General features: G+C 39.7%; 1 protein-coding gene across 1 annotated transcript in view; it reads left to right on the top strand.

Moving 5' to 3' along the window:
• Positions 1-21,965, top strand: part of LOC126470017 (tetratricopeptide repeat protein 7B-like) — a gene marked incomplete in the record, with an annotated part of 205,659 nt that overhangs the window by 76,368 nt on the left and 107,326 nt on the right. The window contains 6 exon segments of the mRNA XM_050097494.1: positions 105-276; positions 446-601; positions 5,114-5,240; positions 5,335-5,468; positions 5,571-5,688; positions 17,895-18,042. Coding sequence (XP_049953451.1) covers positions 105-276; positions 446-601; positions 5,114-5,240; positions 5,335-5,468; positions 5,571-5,688; positions 17,895-18,042 — 855 coding nt within the window.

Genomic DNA, 21,965 nt, shown 5'->3' with positions numbered 1-21,965 from the left:
GGTGACTCAGTAACACAGTAACAGCAGTGAAGGTAACCCCCCACCCCTCCCTCGCCCCCAACTACTCTCATAGCAGATTGTAATCTTATGCAAATCTTTTTTAGGCTGGTTTCCTACTTCTTGATGTCTTCTTACTTCTTGGAAAAACGCATTATGCAATGGGTCATTATGAAGAGGCACTAGATTATTACAATCAAGCCGAATTGCAGTCGTTAACAGAAAAGCATTTACCTAGTCGGAGTCTAAGAATTGTCGCCGAATCATATGCTATTAAAGGTTAGCATTTTGACTTCTAGTAAGTAGACATGTAATTTATGGCGCCGTACTAACAGATCCCAGTTAATTACATTTTATGGTCTTTCTTATATAGTAATATGATCACAAACCAGCTATAATTTATGTACTATCAACTATGTAATGTATGTACCAGTGTAATATGTTGCAGGGATGTGCTTGGAAAAAGTTCCACCTCTTTCATCATCAAAGTACAAACAGGCTGAATGGGATGAGCAGCGAATACAGTGTTTTGAACTAGCTGGCGATTTAACACTAAGATACCTGCAGGAGCAAGACAAACAGCAGCAGCATTCATCTACCCCAGGTACCCTCATTTTATATTCTCTCTCTCTCTCTCTCTCTCTCTCTCTCTCTCTCTCTCTCTCTCTCTCTAGCTAGCTATCTGCTTTATGATTCACAGGTGACCATTCCAGCAGGACACTCATGAGTGACAGTAGAGTAGATGCAACATTTTGTCTGGTAACCCAATGAAACTAAATGATGAGAGCTGAGAACTAATAACTCTAAGGGATTTGTTATTTTGTGCTGTAACTTTGCCCTGACTATACTTTCCTTTATTGTGAAGAATGTTCACTGACATAGCCTGGTTGCTGAAGAAATGAATTAAATCATGTTGTGTTGGCAGACATTCAATATCATATGACAGACTGAATATAAGTATTTATGAAATCATTTGAGATGATACCATGCTTATCACACTGTGCCAACAGTGGACATTTTGTGTATGGTTTGGAGAAAATCTGCCAGATTTACTGAACTTGTTTATGAATGAATGAAACGTGCGTTGTGCACCAGGCCAGTCTGGCCAAAAACCTGGCTTAAACTGTCCATTTTACTTCAGGTGGAGTGGAAATTGTTTTGATTGTAATTGTATTATAATTTGATATAATTCACTACAAGCAGATAAAACAATGTAATAGGAACAAATTTAGGTTCTGCACATTTTTCATTACAGGGTTCTTGAGAAACAACTGCAGCAGCTGTCCAGAGACATGGTCATAAAGTGTAAATCTATAATGGCTTGTCATGCAGACATATGTTGGAAACAAAAATACCATGTGTTGTTGCTACTCCTGACATCGCCATCAATGAAGAGACCAGCTTGATGCTTCTCTCCATGCTAGTCTCTTTATATCATCTAACTACTACAGCCTACATCCATTTGAACCTGATAACTGTATTGAAGTGTTGGTCTTTCTCTACTATCATCATCATCATCATCATCATCCTCCTCCTCCTCCTCCTCCTCCTCCTCCTCCTCCTCCTCTTTATAAATCTAAAATTGATAAGAATTTGGGTTTACCTTTCTTCAATCTTATCTCTTGAGTCTTTGGGTCTTAATTGCTTTAATGTTCCCACATTTCTTAAGAACCCAAATGCTGCATATCAGGTGGAATAGTTTTGTTGTGATGTTCTCTTGAGGACCTCAGTAATTCTAAGATAATGTCATCTACACCAGGTGTACTTGTTTCAAGTTAGGTCATTCAGTGTGTATTCCTATACTTATTGCAGAGTCGTATCACACATCTCATTTTCACCCACTTAGTCTTGTCATTCCATAATATTATCATAAATATTCTTTCTATCGTGCAGCTGGTGTATATATTCCTTCCAGCTTTCGACCATCCCTTCGTTGTGTAGTACTGTTTCCCTTCTGAACTCATGATGTTCATACAGCTGCCTCTCTTTCCTCTGAAGGCTTTTCATATTTTTCTGTAAGTGGCATCTAGCTTACCTATAGTCAGGCATGATTCTACTGTGTTGTTTCTCCTCTAGCCTTTCCATCTTTGCCCTGTCCCAGTCAGTCTGTCTATAGGTTTCTGTATTCCATTTTCCATGTTTTATGTGGTTTATTTTTACATATACTCCAGTGATCAATCAAATCTGTCATCTTCCGTGTTATCCTAGAATTTTTGATGGACTTTGGTCATTGTGCTTAGGTTTACCCCTGCTGCCTTCACTACTTCCTCCCTGAAAGCAATACATTCTATTTTTATCATATTCTGATACCCCTTTCTACAATGCTCTTCTTGTACCTCTTGACAATCGTAGTTGTTTATTATTACTGTAGTCCCACCTCCTAAAATTCGCACCTCCTTAAATTTCTTCAGCTTTAATCTGTATTTCACAATTAATATATGAGGGTCAGAACCTGTTTCTGCTCCTGATACTGTTTTGCCAGTTAAAATATGGTTTCTAAACTTGCCTTACATAAATCGCTCTGAAACCACCTTCTGTCTCTGCTGTCTTTTGTTTGTAAAACGTCATTATTCTAAAAGGAAGTAATGCGGGCTAATACCTTGTAGACATCACTGCAGGTTGTTGTGACGTCTGTTTTAAACAAACTGCCAACCACCATCTGAAAACTTCCTGTGGCATAAAATCTTACTTTTAAAAAGTGAAATGCACATTGGAGTCAGAGGCTGGTTTCGTTTGCTTGGTGCCAGCAGATAGTATCTCGTTTTGTGCTCTCAATGTTAGTTCTAACTGCTGTGTGATACTTTTGTCCAAACAAAACCTCAGCTTCGAGGATTTATCCGTAAATTCTGAGAATGAGTTCATTCTTTGTAATTTTCAGTAGACACATCAGAATATTCAGATACCTGTAAAATAAACGAAAAAAACAACTCACATCACATAAGCACGTGGAATGCTGCCCACCACAGTGGTCCAGAATGCTCAGAAAATGGAAAGTACAGTACAGTTTCAGAGTGTAGTATTGTTACAATTATCTGTATGGTTAGTACAATAGAGAGAGTAGGATCAATTGGATAACCAAAAATCCCATGAACTGACTGGGATTCTAACTGAGATTTTCTGCACTGTATGCCTCAATATAACCTCTCAGCTACTGAGACAATATAACATATACCCCCTGAAACATACTGCTTCACATACTTGTGCATCTTTGTTTCTTTCATCAATGTGCGTGCAGTTGTCGTTTATGCACATGTTCAATAGTTAAAAAAATTAACATGCAATGTATAGTTATTGCTACTCAAGCTGAGAGAGAGAGAGTGGAGAGTACATTCATAACAGACGTTCAACATTATCGGCTGCTGTCAAAACCAACATACTTAACTGTCCACAGCAAATATTTAGAACTTTCCTTTCTTGCTGTGCAGCTGAGTGTCTGTTTATAAAATGCCTTTAAACTAGTTACACAAATTGAGACACATCTCCAAGAACTTTTATGAGATCAATTATTATTTGCATTCATTTGTTGCATTACCTAACCTTACAGATAAAACAAATACATTTTAAGCCTCAGTAGTGTGGTTGTGGCGTAGTCACGTTTTTGTGTGTTAATAACAGCTTCTTTATTAATTTAATTTGTATTTGCTCATAATAAAAGCATTGTTTTGTTATGCAACTATATTGTAAACTGAGGCTTTATGCAACTATATTGTAAACTGAGGCTTATAATTGAACACGACTTCAGTCTGCGAATTTTCGCCAGTCAAAGTTGCTCCTACTTCACAATGATACAATCTGGGATTATTGTTTCATTCTGCGTACAACTAAGATCAAATGCTTTATACAGTCAGCCTGAAGAGATCTAACATTGCATGGTCCAACTCGTAGAGTGTCATTTTCTTGGACTTAGTCAGCAGAATGGCCCCTTCTTTGAGAATGTGTCATTTCTGTAGGATACAGATTATGGTTGCTAACTTCACTTTTTCTTACTCTGCTCGCCATAAGATCCCAGCAATCTCACCAGACAAGAGAGTAGATTGTTTCAGCATAAAAATGTTTGTTTCAAAGACTCTCCGTTCCCTGGCCACATAAGGGCCACATAGCAGATTAAAAAGAAATGGTGATGAATACTCCCCTTCAGTCACTACCTAGTTTTTATATGAACTGATACCAAGTCCTTTTGGACCACAAAACTTTTTTTAATATATTAAGAAAAAATTTTAGGAAGTAAACTTAGTTATCAAAATGTGAAGTGGCTCCATCCCAATTAAAGTGGCAATCCCTACTTCATCACAAGCATTGCCATCCTGTGAGAAGCTCAGTTACATTCCCATTGCTGTGACTCATGACAAGGGCCTCAACATAATCCTGGGTATAATTTTCCATCAGGGCCTCACATTGTAAACAGATGAACTGGATGCAACCTTGGAAGAATGGGGTGCATGTGGACCACTGCTGAATGAGGACACTTCGTGCAACCAACTTATAGTTTGTATTGACTGTAGAGGGCGGTATTCCCCTTGGTCTTTGAATTGTGCCATTTAAAGAAGGCAGGAAAGCTAAGAGTACAAAATGTTTGAGCATCTTTCTGATTTTTAAGCAAAGAAAAAATATGATTATCTACATCACTTTTAAATGATAACAAATTTCTCAAACATCGTAACTAACCCCATGTGAAGACACCCACATCTGCATCAATGTCCGGTTGGGGTGGCTGGCTGAATGCACGTATTAAATTTGGCATTGCCACAGTACCAACGTAGCAAAGCTTTCAAACCAATCAATCATCCATACTATTGACTCTGTAACTACAGAAAAAGATACCGCTCCTCTTGAGGAATCATACATTAGTCTGGCCTGTACACAGATACTCTTCCATTTTATGGTTGCATCCAGGGAAAACTACTTGTACTGTTGAGGCATACAAACTGTAGGACTGTGCAAAGGCTATGGTTCTTGGGAAATTATGGGTGTGCATGTATTCTATGTATACAAATTTTATTTATACAATTTTCTTTGCTCTTTGCGAATGTCACTGTTTTTGAATGTCAATTTTGAAAGCGAAAAATCCTTGAAAGCTTTACATGGAATTACTATGCTAGTCTTCTCTTTTGTACAGGTTCATATTCACCTCAACCACCGAATCCAGCAAAACATATTGGCCCTATATTGGAAACAGCATTACAGAGAGCACCTATTCTTTACATGCAGACTGGAAAGCTTCAGTCAGCTGTTTCACGTTACAGGTTGTGTGTGTGTGAGACTAATGTTTTTGGAAATGAAAAACCTAAATAATATCCCACAGATTTTTATAAATTTCATTGTGTTTTGGACAAACAGGGTTATGTTAAGTGCCATAGAGACAGCCGCAACTCAGAGTCTGCGACTCACACTGACACGACGACTAGCAGAGGTGCTACTTCGTGGTGTTACTGGGAAAGTTTATGTTAACCCAGAAAGAGACAGCAACATTTGTAAGTAATTCTTAGTGTCTTGTATGTTGTTCCATATTGTGTTTGATGCTTACATAAAATTATTTAATTATGAACGTAAAATATAATACTTTTTCTCTGTAGTTCCAAAGAAGAGTAAGGGAGTTGCAGAAAGTCCATGGAAACCTCGAAGGTACATAGGTCAGCATCTGTTCGTTCCCCGTACTGAAAATGAGGAAATAATATTGTTGTTATTAATCAGGTAAATAATGTCTTGTATAATTTAATGTGTTAGATGAATTACCCACTTATTAGAGACAATTTGAATGTAATTTAATTTGTACACACTACTGAAGCTTTTAATTTGATAGTATATTGCTAGCACTTGCATTAATTCTTGTGTTAATTCTTGATACTCCGTGCGCAGGTTTTTGGTCATTAATAAAAATCAGTATTTTTGTCATTGTAATATAACTTACGTACTTGTAGTTTTTCTATTGTGTCGGTATTTCATCCCATGGTATTGAAAATGGGGCAGATGGCACATTTGTATGTTGCCATCTTTATAAGTGTTTGATTTTGCTTCCATTGTACTTTTTTGTAATCTTTCTAATGAATTATTCTTTGTCATTTCATCTAAAATTTGTTTGTGCGTATTCAGTAGTACATTTTTCAGTAGGATGATGGCAGTCTGTGTTCTTATGGCTCCTGACTACTTGCAATTACTTGCCAGTTTCCATTTGATCTGTAAAATTCTCTTTGTTTAGCATCGCTTTTCACTGTTAGGAATGAAAGAACTTGGTGTGGGCAACATTCCAGATTCAGCACTTTATTGAGGCTCACAACATGTATCTCAGACATGCCCTATGAACTTAGGTGGTACAGTGGTTAGGTCCACTGCACTCGTGTTCAGGTATAGTGTTGTTCAAAGTGCCAGCTACGCATCTTGGTCTAGGTTTCACTTGGTTTCCTTAAGTAATTTGAGACTAATACTATGGTGTTTTTTTTTTTTGAAGAGGACATAGTTATCTCAGTTCCTCTCTTAGTGTGATTGAAGCCCGCATTCTGTCTTCTGGGGGACATTAAACCTCACTCTACCTTTTCTGCACTTCCTCTTACCTTCCCTTGTCTTCAGCATGATTTCGCCAGAGGAATGGCATATAGTTTGTTGCATTTGAACCTTTCCGTAGACAAGCATGTGTAATAAGAAGTCATTGAAATATCTTATGCATATGAGGTTGGTGTTGGGCAATTTGTACTGTAGTTTGTAATATGTTAAATGATTAATGTGTTTTGCATGGATATAACTCAAGAAATTATTTATGAAATAAGAAATTATTTCTCAAGTACCTTCATCCAACTTTGTCTAATACGAAGATTTTGGAAGGAGCTGTTCTGCGCACTGTTATTTCACACCTGAGAAAAATGGCTGACCATGATGGAGTATGATGCATTAGCTCCACAAGGGTACTCAGGATAGAGAATTTAAAAATGGAAGTTGAATATAGTTAAAATTTGTGAATGGCTCTTAATGCCAGGTTCTTTGTAAATTTGACTGTATTTTGGAATCACTGCAGTAACATCACATACCCTCTCAACCTGGAAAGTTTCATTTCCCTCTCCCCGTCTGGGTGCTTCCCTTGTTTATTCAGGCGGCGTATATAATGAACCTTTCACTGATGGGAGAACTGATTCAGACTATAGACTCATCACAGAATACAGCCCTAGGCACTGATCAGATTCATAATCAGATGCTTCATATCTGAATGTTACTCAAAGACTCCATTTACTCAAGATCAATCATACTAGGCTAGAAGGTATATTCCCTACACAGTGGTGAGAGAGGGCCATCGTCCCAATCCTTAAATTGAACAAAAACCCAACTTTCATTGACCACTACCAACCAATTAGCCCCACAGACGTACTCTGCAAACTGCTTGAACGGATGGTAGCTAAATGGCTGTGCTGGTTTTTTGAATTCTGGGAGCCTATCAATGTGATTTCCGGAAGGAACAATCCACAATCATCTGTCTTGTTAGATTGAAATCAGCATTCGGACAGATTTTTTTAATAAATTCCGACACTTCATCACAGTCTCTTTTTTCTCTCTCTCTCTCTCTCTCTCTCTCTCTCTCTCTCTCTCTCTCTCTCTCTCTCTCTCTCTCTCTCTATGCTCTCCATGGGTCCAAGAGAACAGAGTCCGAGAGGGCTCTGTGTTGAGTGTTACATTCTTCCTGATTGCCATCTCTGGGCTAGTGACTTCTGTCAGGCTTGTTACATCCGTTGTACCACTGGTCACCACTTTGCTTTATATCAATGACTTTTGCATTTGGTAAAGCTCCCAATATGCAGCCTTGGCCAAATACTAGCTCCAAGAGGCCATCTGCAGGGTCTCTGCTCAGACCCTTTCTTATGTCATCCAGCTCTCCCCAGTAAAAATGAATCGTGCATTTTTGTTGCCTTATCCCCATATATCCTGACTCAAAGGTCTACTGGGGCACCCAACTGTTAGATACTGTAACACAGTCCAGATGTTTTGGGACTCCTCTTTGATAAAAAGATGTGTGGCTGCCCCATATTCCTCAACTGAAGATTAGCTGCAAGCAAAAACTTAAAGCTGTCTTGCACACATCTCTTGAGGTATGGTATCCACCCCCTCAGAGGTGTCGTCATGATCGGAAAGTGGTGTGGTCTTGCAATTAATACACTGTGCTAAGGCTTGGAAAAAGAAACCGTATTGGTTTATTTGGTTGATTTTATCAGGTGTGTGTGTGGGGGGGGGGGGGCATTACATGGTAAGGATTGCCAGGATGACGAGAGAAAATAACTCCAGTAGCCCCAAATCCATCTCAAAGGAGAAGGGAAAATTCAGAGATAAAGGAACTAAGCCATATAGTGTCTGCTCTAGGTGGTGGCTCGGAACAGAAGAGAGACTTTTTCCATCATGGTGCTGAGAGCCATCAGTCTCACCAGTCGGGTGATATGGTGATGTGATTTGATTGTCAAGGTGGCTTTGCTGGTAAAGATTCACCAGGTGCTTCACCTCACTGGAATTTATTCCAGGTGACAACTTCTCCATCTCAAATGGAGAACACATTATGTAGCTGTAAACAGCCTCAAAGAGACGCAACCCTGTTGCTTCGTTTATCTTGGTGTTGTACCATGAAATTACAAATGCCAGTAGCCTATCCCAATCTGAGTGTGTTTTATGAACGTGTTCAACCCTGCCATTACTCTTACTGTGAAATGGTGTAGTTCACCACATCTTTATTTTAAGTAATCAACACACCTGTACCATATGATTGGACATAGTTATTTTAGCCTCAGGACTTCCAAATGGTAGCGATAAATGATTGATGAAACTGTCTCAGTGGCCCTGTCTTCGGCAGGTATCATAATAAAATATTGAGAGAAATGGTCAATGACAGATAAAACATACGTTATTTTGGACTGTTATATGGAAGGGTCCAACTAAATCCAGTGATGGGATCTGAAAAGGTCATGCTACCTTGGGCAAAGTTTGAAGAGGTACTTTTGGTCTTCATCATTGCATTCTCCTAGCACAAGGGATATAATTTTGAAAGTATACTTTGGCATCTTTCTTTCGCTGTGGCCACCAATAATGACCTGTAACATGGGCTTTGTAGCAGTTTTCACATTATGACATGTCTGTATGCTGCTATGGTGACATTGTTGCAGTATGCATTTACGGGTAGCCTTTGGCACTGCCATCCTGTTTTCCAAGAAGTATTTTACTATATAAAACATTTTCTCTTGTAAACAAAATCATGAGGTGACCCATTTCTTGCACTTAGCAACAGATTCTTGTGATCATTTTGATTCTGATTTAACTTGCCAGGCTTGTGTTTTATTATGTGGACATATTCACTAAATTTTAAGGCCCATCTAACAAGTCTGTTCCTGGGATCTTTTAAACTCAAAAGCCATTATAAAGCAGATCTGTAATTACTGTGAACTATCCTCCATATAGGTAACACTGAAAGTAATGGGTGCCAAAAGCAAGTGCAAGAAGTTCCTTTTTTTGTGGTGCTGTGGTTTTGTTCAGTTTGATTCAGCTGATGTGATGGGTAACCAGTTGGTTTTTCTTCACCATCTTGTATTTGACTCAAAATGCAGCTGACAGCTACATTGCTATTATCATATCACCAGATAAAAGATAGCATAAAATCCAGATAAGCCAACACAGGTGAACTTGTATGAATTTCTTTCAATTTTAACATGGCACTCTACCAATCCACTGTCCAAATAAAAGGAGTTCCCCTTCTTTAGTGATTTTGTGAGTGGTTTGTTGGTGGCTGCACAGTTTTCTATGTAACAATGATAGTAATTAATTAATTAATCCAAGAAATGGCTACAATTCTTTAATGTTCCTCACCAATGGAAAATCATGCACTGTGTCCATTAACTGCAGATCTGGTCGCACACAATCTGCTCCAATTATATGGCAGAAATAGTGCTTGTGTGGCTGTGCAAAACTGCAAAATTTTCAAATTTTGGTTAGTTTTAGTAACACAAGTTAGCAAGTTTCTGTATGTTCTCTGATCATCCAGGTATATTAGACATATGGTAAGTAGAAAAGAAGAAGAAGAATTGAATTGAATTGAATTTGATCCTGTAAGATTACATTGTGTACAGTAAATGTACGTGTAATATAGGTGATGTCAAAAGTATTAACATTCATTATCACCTATTTTTCTACACTTTAAGCTTACAGTTTTACATCATTGATAATGAATAACGATATGTGCAAATTTAATGGCATAAGTATTCTGCAACACTGTAAAACTCTTTTTCGATGAGATAGTCTTTAAGTTTCTTTGGAAAGTCATTGTCAAGTACACTATCTTGAAGGTTTTTAGGCAGACTTCTTAGTAGTCTGGTACCAGAGTACTGGGGTCCTTTTTCTAGCATTGCCAGTCAGTGGGGTATGCTCCGTACTTCGTTCTTCCTTCTTGTATTGTTGGTGTGTACACTAGCATTTGTAATCCAGTCCTCACTACCTTTTGTGATGTCCATTATTGTTTTGTATACATACAATGATGAAAAAGTTAAGATACCTAACTTCTTGAAACAGTTTCTGCATGTTTCAGAGGTCTTTCTTCTTAAAATGGTCCTAATTGCTTTTTTTGTAATGTGAACACTCATTTTGTCTCTTGTTTGAGTTTCCCCACACAGTCACTCCATACTGTAAGTATGGTTTGAAAAGTCCATGATACACTGTACACAGAAAGTTCTTGTCTGAATACTGTGATAGCTGCATCATTAAGAATATGACAGAGCTCAGTTTCTTACAGACATTATTAATTTTTTTTTCCATTTCAGTTCATTATCCACAAGAATACCTAAGAATCTAGCAGATTCTACTTCTTCCAGCCTTGTTCCATCAACCTCTAAATCCGTGTCTACAGCCTTCTCCCTGCATGCAGTCTTTTTTAGATTTATAACCAGTTCATTTTCCAACAGCCATTGAGCTGTGACATCTACAGATATGTATGCTCTTCTCTCAAGCTGGGGGACCAGCAAACCCATTGCAACATCAATTACAGACCTGGATGGAACCGACTGTGGGAACTCCGGAAATGGGGAAGTGAGGCTAGCTTGAGACATGGTGCTGTTTTGCAGTGTTGCATTTACTAATGCTTCGTTAAGGCACCTTTGCAGATCTTCATTCTCCACCATGATTTGCTCAGGCCTTGCTTCCACATCAGGTTCCATCTCCAGCTGTCGACACCTGATCCTGCCAGAGGTATAGTCTGGATTGGAAAGAGGTGTGGGCTTGTAATTAATATATAGTTTCTTTTTCTAAACTTGAGTACTGTCTCAATTTATTAGCTCATGAGCATTTCATGCCAAGGTTTGCCAGGACTAGAGAAGATAACTCCAGTGACCTCAGACCCATATCAAAGGAGAATGGAAAATTCAAAAATGAAGGAACTAAGCCATTTAGTGTCTGCTCAAGGTGACAGCTCGTAACAGAAGAGAGAGGGATTTTTCAGTCGTAGCAACAAGAGCTGTCAGTCTCACTAGGCAGATGATCTGGTGACATGTTTTGATTGACAAATTGGCCTGTTCTGGAGTGGACCAGTGGATTGTTGTTGCATCAGCTGAAAGGTGACAGACAAAAGAGGTGGACTCTTTGTAAAATTTAAATAATAAAAATTACTCATTTTGAGGGCCTGATAGCTCCCTGTTCACCTTCCATATTTAGTGGGCCCCAGTCTCATTCCAATTGGCCTCTGGGTGCCACATTTATCGCTCAGTGGTACCTCCAGCTTTGTGGTTATTGACTCAGTCCAAAATTGTGGAGTAAAATGTAGCACTAGCACCTACTGAACTAGTCCTGTAGCCTATCTCCTTGCTGAAGGAGGATCTTCAGTTTCAGTGGTTCCAAATCTTCCTCACTTCTGCAATCACCATCCAACTACTTTGAATCATCCAACTTATGAAATTCTTTTTGCATACACCCCCAATACAGGCCCTTGTTTTTATGGTGGATGTGATAGCCATTAACTCACCACAGAGGAACCCTGGCAGACCCCTTGTATGCTCTGATCCATGAGCTGGCCTGCCCCATATTTTTTCTCAGCTTTGGCATCAATATTGCTTTCAGTGCCTCGATTTTGCCACTCCTACTGATGTAATTCATTCAAATATCTGGCTGATGTCACTAACTCCATATGAGGTATCTCTGGACTGATAACATTTCTCTTTAGTCTCTTGACCCTAAACAATCGACCAACCATATTTAAGATGTGGAATGTCTTTATTTAAAGCTGGATGAGGACTATTTTTATTCATAAAAGAAGCTACCTTTACAGCTTATGACCAAGCTTCCTTCATTGTTAACACCAAATCTCAAACTACATGTAAACCGATGAAACTTAAAAAAGTAATTTTTGAGACCGTAATCTTTTGCATTAAACTTCATTGTCACAATAATTCTGATAACATAGGTTGATTCGTAATACCTTTGTGCTCAAGAATTTCAATTTGAGTTCTGTAAATCATTGGTGGTTTCCTGTATCTTTGCATACTCCAAGTGGATGTCTGAAAGTCATTGTATTATGTTTTACTAACATTTCCTGTCTTTTCTCTGGTGTCCTTAGATTTAAACTTTCTCCTGAGCATGGTGTTTAGTTGTGCCATCTTGATCAACTTCATTTCAGTATTACACCTTTCACTAAAACCCAATAACTCTACCTTGTATAAGAGAATTTGTCTTAAAATACATGTACTGCAGTTGATACCACCCAACAAAGGGATGCTGTATTCTTCTATACACTTGTTTTTCCACATGTTATTACCATCAGACTGTAAAACCACAATCCACAGGCTCTTTGCTCATAATGTTTGTGAGAACTAAAAATTTGTGTGCTGATATTCAAATGATAAAACGAAAGCCTGTAATTTGACAAGTAATTAATGCTTATTCTGAACTGTACTTCAAATGCGTCTGCTCAATAGCATATCAACAAAAATTGCTGACAAAGAATATACAAATACATACAGTGATAAGTCGATTATTACAACACAGTTATTGAATTGTCCACATTTCAACAGATTGCTACTGCCAGCAGCCCGAGGAGTGATGAGGTGATGCAGCCCAAAGAGAGAGTAGGCTGACATTCCTTCTGTTGGTATGATACTTCTGTGACTATAATGCAAGTGGTTACTCAGCAGTGTACTCATCTGTCAGAATCAGGCTGTAAAGGAATATTGTAGGGACATAACACCAGTTTTACTTACTTTCCTGTCTTACAGGAGCTGTTCATGCTGCAAATGGTTTCTTTACAGTGGTTTTGTGGAAAAGCTGAGTGATATAGCTATTGGTGTCAGTGGCATTCAGATACAACTAAAATCTCTGGAAATTAAACAAAACTCCAAGGCCTGATGGAATTCCTGTCAGACTTTATATAGAATTTGCAGCTGAGTTGGATGCCATTAACCATGATATACCACAGATCTCTTCAACCAAAAATTGTGCTCACTGATTGGAGGAAAGCACAAGTCGCAGACATCTACATGAAAAATAGCAGAAATGATTTACAAAACTATCATCCAATCTCATTGATGTCTGCCTGTTGCAGAATCCTAGAACATGTTCTAAGCTCAATCATAACAAGGTGTTTTGAATATAGTTACTTCCTTCATGCTAGACAGCATGAATTCCAAAAAACATTAGTCATGTGAAACCCAACGTGTGCTTTTCTCGCATGACATACTGAAAGCCATGGCTCAAGGCAATTGAAATAACACTTATTAACATAAGTGCAGTTATATGGGGTATGAAACAAAATTCATTACTGGATTGGGTATTCTTGGTAGTTTCAGTCATTCTCCAGGGGAAGTGTGTTGGGATCTGCTTTATTGATCATGTTTATGTTAATGACCTGGAGACTGTAGTAACTTCAAACTTTTTGTTGTTGGTACCTAATAATGAAGCACCCTCTGAAGAAAGCTTCACAGAGATAGATCCAGTCAGATTTTGATAAGATAGATGCAAATATTGGCAACATGTTTTAAAAGTTCAGAAATTTAGATATTAAAAATGAATGCAATAATGTAGTACACTGTGATTAAAATATCAATGAGTCACAATTCACCAGTCAACACATATGAATACCTTGGTGTTACAATTTACATGGGTATGAAACAAAATGATCATATAGGCTCAAGTGGCAGAATTCAGTTCAGGGGTATGATGTTGAAAAAATACGGTCTGCAACGGGGACTGTGTACAAATTGCTTGTGCATCTCATCTTAGAATATCGCTCAAGTGTATGGGACCCATACCAAATTGGTTCAACAGGGGATATTGAGAATATACAAAGAAGTATAGCATGAATGGTTTCAGGTTTCTATGAGTCATGAGAGACTGTCACAGAAATCCAGAAAATCATAAATAGCAGATATTGGAAGTTAGTCGCTAATTATTGTGCAAAAGCCTACTTGTAGCACTTCAAGAACCAATATAAAGAAAAGAATCTAGAGATATTTGACAGCTCCTTACATATCCCTTCAGTAGGGACCACAAAAAAAATCAGACTGTTCACAGTGTGCACAGAAGCAGTTCAATAGTCATTCTTCCCACACTCTGTAAGCCAGACTGTGCCAGCTTGAGTGCCCGCCTGTGGATGGATGGGCACCTGTAGGCAGCATTGGGCAAACAGCTGACACACAGGCAGTGGCAGCTGGGCCATAGCCTATATGATTCCCTGGCTGAACACCTGTGGGTAGGGATGGCCAAGTGACTTGAACAAATGTGGAATGTATGCAATAAGGCTTGCTCTCTAAAGGCCCTAAATATTTTGAAATAGGATAGCCATAGTTCATAGGAAGCAGACTGCACTTGTCTGGTCCAGCTTTAAGAGCTTTCATGCAGTCTCCACTTGATTATGGGTGTGTGGTGTGTGGGTCTGCAAGATCTTCATATTTAAAAATGTTGAATGTGTGCACCATGAAAGAATTAGGTTGACAGGCCTATAAATACTCCAGCGAGGCCCTGGAGGGCTGACGCGGAGAAGGGTTTCGTGTGAACAGCCGTTGTAGCTCGCGCTATTCGTCCACGAGACTCAGAGGGCCGTAGACATGGGTTTCCAGGTAGATGCCGTGTTTCTTGACTTCCACAAGGCGTTTGATACAGTTCCCCACAGTCATTTAATGAACAAAGTTAGAGCATATGGCCTATCGGACCAATTGTGTGATTGGATTGAAGAGTTCCTAGATAACAGAACGCAGCATGTCATTCTCAATGGAGAGAAGTCTTCCGAAGTAAGGGTGATTTCAGGTGTGCCACAGGGGATTGTCGTAGGACCATTGCTATTCACAGTATACATAAATGAACTTGTGGATAACATCGGAAGTTCACTGAGGCTTTTTGTGGATGATGCTGTGGTATATCGAGAGGTTGTTACAATGGAAAATTGTACTGAAATGCAGGAAGATCTGCAGCGAATTGATGCATGGTGCAGGGAATGACAACTGAATCTCAATGTAGGCAAGTGTAATGTGCTGCGAATACATAGAAAGAAATATCCCTTATCATTTAGCTACAATATAGCAGGTCAGCAACTGGAAGCAGTTAATTCTATAAATTATGTGGGAGTAGGCATTAGGAGTGATTTAAAATGGAATGATCATATAAAGTTGATTGTCGGTAAAGCAGATGCCAGACTGAGATTCATTGGAAGAATGCTAAGGAAATGCAATCCAAAAACAAAGGAAGTAGGTTACAGTACACTTGTTTGCCCACTGCTTGAATACTGCTCAGCGGTGTGGGATCCGTACCAGATAGGGTTGATAGAAGAGATAGAGAAGATCCAACGGAGAGGAGCGCACTTCGTTACAGGATCATTTAGCAATTGCGAAAGCGTTGCGGAGATGATAGGTAAACTCCAGTGGAAGACTCTGCAGGAGAGATGCTCAGTAGCTCGATACGGGCTTTTGTTGAAGTTTTGAGAACATACCTTCACTGAGGAGTCAAGCAGTATATTGCTCCCTCCTACGTATATCTCGCGAAGAGACCATGAGGATAAAATCAGAGAGATTAGAGCCCACACAGAGGCATACCGACACTCCTTCTTTCCATGAACAATACAAGAGTGGAATAGAAGGGAGAACCGATAGAGGTACTCAAGGTACCCTCACCCCACACACAGTCAGGTGGCTTGTGGAGTATGGACGTAGATGTAGACCACAGGTGCCTTAAAAACCAGCCCCATACCAAGCCTCGGCACTGAGGCTGGCGAGCCAGCACATAACATCAGGTTGCAACTACTCTTGGTGTGACAGGCCTACAATGCATTATCTGTGCCACAGACACATACAACACCATAATGTGCCCACCAGTGGAAAATCGTTTGATCATTGACAGTGATCAACAAGGCCCTATGGGTTTCACACAAAGGGCTGCCTTTTTAAAGTTCCACACCAAGGTTTGAGCAGATCTCCACATTGGCCTCCAAAGAGGCCCAGAATTATTTTAGAATTAACAAATATATAGCAAGATTGCACTCTAGATTTTACCTTTCAGTCTTCATTTTATAATATTTTAGATAGGCATTCCAATTTTGAAACCGAGCGAGGTGGCGCAGTGGTTAGACACTGGACTCGCATTCGGGAGGACGACGGTTCAATCCCGCGTCCGGCCATCCTGATTTAGGTTTTCCGTGATTTCCCTAAATCACTCCAGGCAAATGCCGGGATGGTTCCTCTGAAAGGGCACGGCCGACTTCCTTCCCCATCCTTCCCTAATCCGATGAGACCGATGACCACGCTGTCTGGTCTCCTTCCCCAAAACAACCAACCAACCAACCAATTTTGAAATAGTGTATACTGATGGCTCAAAGCAAGGGACTCCTTTGGATGTTAAGCAGTGTTCCCTGACCATGTATTCAGAAGTCACCTTTCCAGTGAATACAGAGTTGCTGCAGATCTCAATGCAAATCTTAAACACACTGGAACAGATGAAGCATCTTGATAGCAAAAAGTTTCTTGTCTGCTCTGATTCCCTTAGTGCCCTACGAGCATTGCAATAAATGTACCCAGCAGAAAAACCAATTTCTTCAGCAGCAAGGGAAGCATGTATAGTTCTGCTGTGTACTGTGGCATGTGAAAATCTGGGGAAATGAGCATGCAGATCAAGCAGCCAAGGTTTCCTATGGGGAGTGTGATGTGACACAATTTGCCATTCCCCTACAGGCTGTCATTTCGCTGTTGAGTGCAGGAGGATGGGTAGCAGGTAGTGCGGGACAATAAACTGTGATTGGTCAAGCTAACTATCCAGCCATGGCATACCTCATAGTGCTCATTCCAGTTGGGTGAAGTAACCTTGACCCACCTCCAAATAGGGCATTACCCCAACATGTGGCTTAATACACAGATGGCAGCATCAACCCTGTGTGTGATGGCTGTGCTGCGCAAATCACTGTATGCCATGTTTTGAGTGCTTTTTATATTATGATAGGAGGGCAAAATCAAATGTAGTTAGAGATCTACCCTCTATTTTAGCTGATGATGAGACGAGTAAAGCTTTTCAAATTGTGTGTAGTGTTTGGACACCAGATTTTTTATAATTCTCTGATTTCTATTTTATCCAAATTCATCTCATAAAATTATGGTAAGGACTAAGGGCCTTGTTATATCATGCGCCTAAAACACGGCGTCGTCAGCAGCAGCAAGTGACTGAAAAATTTTGTAGAAAATCTTTTGTACCAATGTGATCAGAAATTTTCCAGAAAGTGATATTTCCTCTGAATTGGCTACACTGAAAGAGTGTTTTAATTCTTGCAATTTCTTCCCTTTGTATAATATATTCATCAGGTAACGCTTTTCATGCCATCAGTTATCATGGATTGCAATTCATTGATTTGTATTAATTAATTAATTAATTCACTGTTTGTTATACAGATAGCAGCATAATTTAATTACAACTTTTTGCTGCTACAGTGAGGCCATGGCCGTCCGTGATGCCGTTTTAAGCCAGTCGCCAGAATTCAGGGATGCAAGGATACATGCGTACAAAAATGCTACAGCGGTGTACGATCTTTTAACAATAACTCTGGTACGGTGGGGGTATATTGACTTAGTTTATGAGGTAAGTGATGAGAATGTTAATAGTATTTACTTTTATGCATCTTGTTTCATGTTAAGATACTGGTGTGAAACAAGAATCATATAAACAGAGATGCCAGAAGAGCCTGTCAGAACTTGATGTAGTCTTCGAAATGTGCCCATGATACTCTGAGAGCAGTTGAAATTAACATAAATTTCTGCCACTTATCATAAGAACAAAGATGCTGGTGTATGGGATTCATTATAGGCAATGCATGTAAATATTAGACAAAGGCAGTGAAATGGTTAAAATATAGGGTGAATGTAACAAAGCAAGTAAGATGCCAACTGAAAAGTCCTTGGCTCTGGTACAGAGATGATGTTGACATTGATGGTGGTGTTTTGTTTTCACAAAAAAGGGAAGATTGATATCATTGGGTAGAACAGTTATGGCCATTGATTACAGAGAAGCAAAGAGGGAGTATTCTTATTTATTAAAGCAATAACTTGCAAATACTGCTCACATCTTCTGGACTGATGTGATAAAAATATTCACAAGAAGTATCCTGAATTGAGAGAGACTAATTTTTCATCAGGATAATGCATGTGCTCAACAACATCTGGGAATTTTTAATATGAATTGTTTAAATACTGGTGTAAATTTGAAAACTGAATAAATCATGGAATAATGTAGATAGAGAGGTACAAATTGACACACATGCTTGGAATGGCATGGGGTTTTATTAGAACCAAAAAAATACAAAAGTTCAAAAAATGTCCGACAGATGGCGCTTCATCTGATCATAATATCAATAATTAGCATAGCAAAGTAAGACAAAGCAAAGATGATGATCTTTACAGGAAATGCTCAATATGTCCACCATCATGTCCGGAATTATGATGAGGCATTGGCGCCGGATGTTGTCTTTCAGCATCCCTAGAGATGTCGGTCGTTCACGATACACTTGCAACTTCAGGTAACCCCAAAGCCAATAATCGCACAGACTGAGGTCTGGGACCAGGGAGGCCAAGCATGACAAAAGTGGCGGCTGAGTACACAATCATCACCAAACGACGCGCGCAAGAGATCTTTCATGCATCTAGCAATATGGGGTGGAGCGCCATCCTGCATAAACGTCGTACGTTCCAGCAGGTGTTTGTCAGCCAGGCTGGGGATGATGCGATTCTGTAACATATTGGCGTACCTCTCACCCATCACGGTAGCAGTTACAAAACCAGAATCACGCATTTCCTCGAAGAAAAAAGGCCCGATAATGGTAGATATGGTAAATCCAACCCATACCGTGACTTTCTCGTCATGCAATGGAGTTTCCATGACAGTTCTAGGATTTTCGGTAGCCCAAATTCTGCAGTTGTGGGCGTTGACAGACCCTCTGAGCATGAAATGTGCTTCATCGGTCCACAACACATTACTCAACGAATCGTCATCTTCCGCCATCTTTTGAAATGTCCGCACCACAAATGCCCTCCGCTTCACTAAATCGCCAGGTAACAGTTCATGATGCCGATGGATTTTGTGTGGATAGCATCAGAGGGTACACCTAAGTGCCAACCAAACAGTAGTGTATGGAATGCCGGTGCGACATGCGACTGCACACGCACTGACTTCCCCATGCACAGACGAACCCACTACTGTCTCCATTTCTTCTTGAACTGTGTCAGCAGCATTACGCTTTGTGCTCGGATCTATGGTCTATACAACCAGTGGCTTCGAACTTCGAAATCATTCTCGCCACAGCTGCATTTGTCAATGGACCTTCACCTGTTTGAATCCCTTTCCTATGGTGATAGGATTGTAATGCTGAACTAGCACATTCCCCATTCTGATAATACAGCCTCACTGAAAGCGCCTTTTTGGGTAATGTCAACATGCTGCGACTGCTGGCGCATCTGATTTTTCTCTCTCTCTCATTACAGCTCCTTTTATACATGATTGTCATGCGCAGTCACTGACGTTTTGCTGTCCAGCGCCATCTGTCAGACTTTTTTTTTTTTGTTCTAATAAAACCCCATGTCATTCCAAGCATGTGTGTCAATTTTTACCTTTCTATCTACGTTATTCCGTGGTTTATTAAGTTTTCAAATTTATACTGACTTTTTGATCACTCGGTATATATCCTGTTACTGAGATTTGATGCCTTGTGGCTTCCATCTGTTCGTATATCTAAATAATTTAGTGGCTAAAAAAGTTTTTAGGCAACCAAAAGTTTTTGCCAACTTGAATACCATGTGACAATTAAATTTGTGGCAGTTGCAGTGCCACAAACTTCACCTTGGGGAACTGACAACACTGTGACAGATTTACCAGGTACTAAGGCAGTTCACCTGCATTATATCAGCAGTGGCAAAATGGTTCTCAGTGTGACTGAACCATATAACTGGGCAGTCAGTCTAGAACAGTGGTGTTTGAAAGCCACACTTATACATCCATGCCTGGATGCCATGAACAGTGCTGCTGTGGCTTACCAGCCTTATTACTGCAGGTAGGTATCAGCTTGACCCACCTGGTGTGTCATTAGGGTAATTGGTCTCACATCTACTGAACCACATTGTTGCTGGCTTAGGTGCAACCAGGTAGCCTCCTCTTGGAGGAATTGCTCTAAATGCTGGAGGAAATCTCATTGTTAGTACAGCAGTTGCTGCTGCTCTTGTAACTGTTGATTCAATAGCTCGCTGTTCTACAGCTATCACTGATGTAGCTTTGCTTTCAGATGTCATGAATTCAGGTTTGATGATGGCAGGCAGTCAGTGTTCAAGTCTTGTGGATTGTGAGCACTTGTGCCATGTGTTCTCACGAAGACCCCTTGTGAGGTACAAATACACTAAGACTATGTAGGGTGGCTCACAGTTTTGTTTGTGTAATTTCATACCTAATAGCTCTTACTGTCTTGTCCAAGGTCAGCAGTTGTGTGCAGACTGGCACTCATATTCAGTCAGTCTGTTGTAGTACCTGACAAATCTCTGCCCTGAATTTTCCAGTTCCTCAGCATGCAGAGTGGTGCCAAGGCTGCCACAAATTCTTTAGTCTGGGGAATTAATCAACAACAGAAATTCGTGCAAAATTGGTGAAAAGGAGTCTACACAATAATTTTTAGTGTTGCTAGGCCAGTCAGACTTGTTCTTTCCAGAGTGAATCTTTTCAGTCGAAAAAAGTGCACACGCATAAAAATAAATGACTTTTTGAAATACAGGAAGTTTTTCAACATTGGGCTGAAATGTTTTCACCATGCCTTCATTGTGAAAATAGCAGAAGAGATGAGTAGACGCATAATAGGAAAAAATTATCCAACAGCACACAGTATTAATGATGATGACAAAAATGACACCAGTAGAGAGACAGATATAATCTGAATGTAATAAAAAGGACACTAACAAATTTCAAAATGGTAAACTGACTAAAACTGTTACAGAAAACATCACAGTGAAGGAAATGGTAAGACAATGAACATAGTGGTTGCAAAAATGAAATTAAAACATCCCCATTCATATCAGGAATCTAATGATCCAGCATCTTTAGTCTCATTTCTTTAATGCCTCTTTTAAGAACCAAAATTTCTCTCTCTAATTGCAGTCCTAATCCTCCCCAACCTTAATCCGTTTACTCCAATTGACTGTCCCTAATCATCTAATTGATTCTTCGTCAGTGCATCTTATTAGACAGATAAAGCAACAGCCAATTTTTTTTCCATTCATTAACTTTTCCCTTTCTCTGCATGATACTGGGTGTGGTGGCACAGTGCTTAAGCTGCTGGACATACACTTGGAGGTAATGGGATTCAAACCCCCACAGAGTTGAGCTCAGTCCCTAGAGCACTTGCCCATTGCCCATGAAACGCAAAGGTCCCGAGTTCCAAGTCTCGCTCCGGCACAAAGTTTTAATCTGCCAGGAAATTACATATCAGTGCACACTCTGCTACAGTGTGAAAATCTCATTCTGGAATCTTC

This window comes from Schistocerca serialis, chromosome 3 (assembly GCF_023864345.2).
Source record: "Schistocerca serialis cubense isolate TAMUIC-IGC-003099 chromosome 3, iqSchSeri2.2, whole genome shotgun sequence".
NCBI lineage: Eukaryota > Metazoa > Arthropoda > Insecta > Orthoptera > Acrididae > Schistocerca > Schistocerca serialis.
This window is presented reverse-complemented; position numbering and strand designations above follow the sequence as displayed.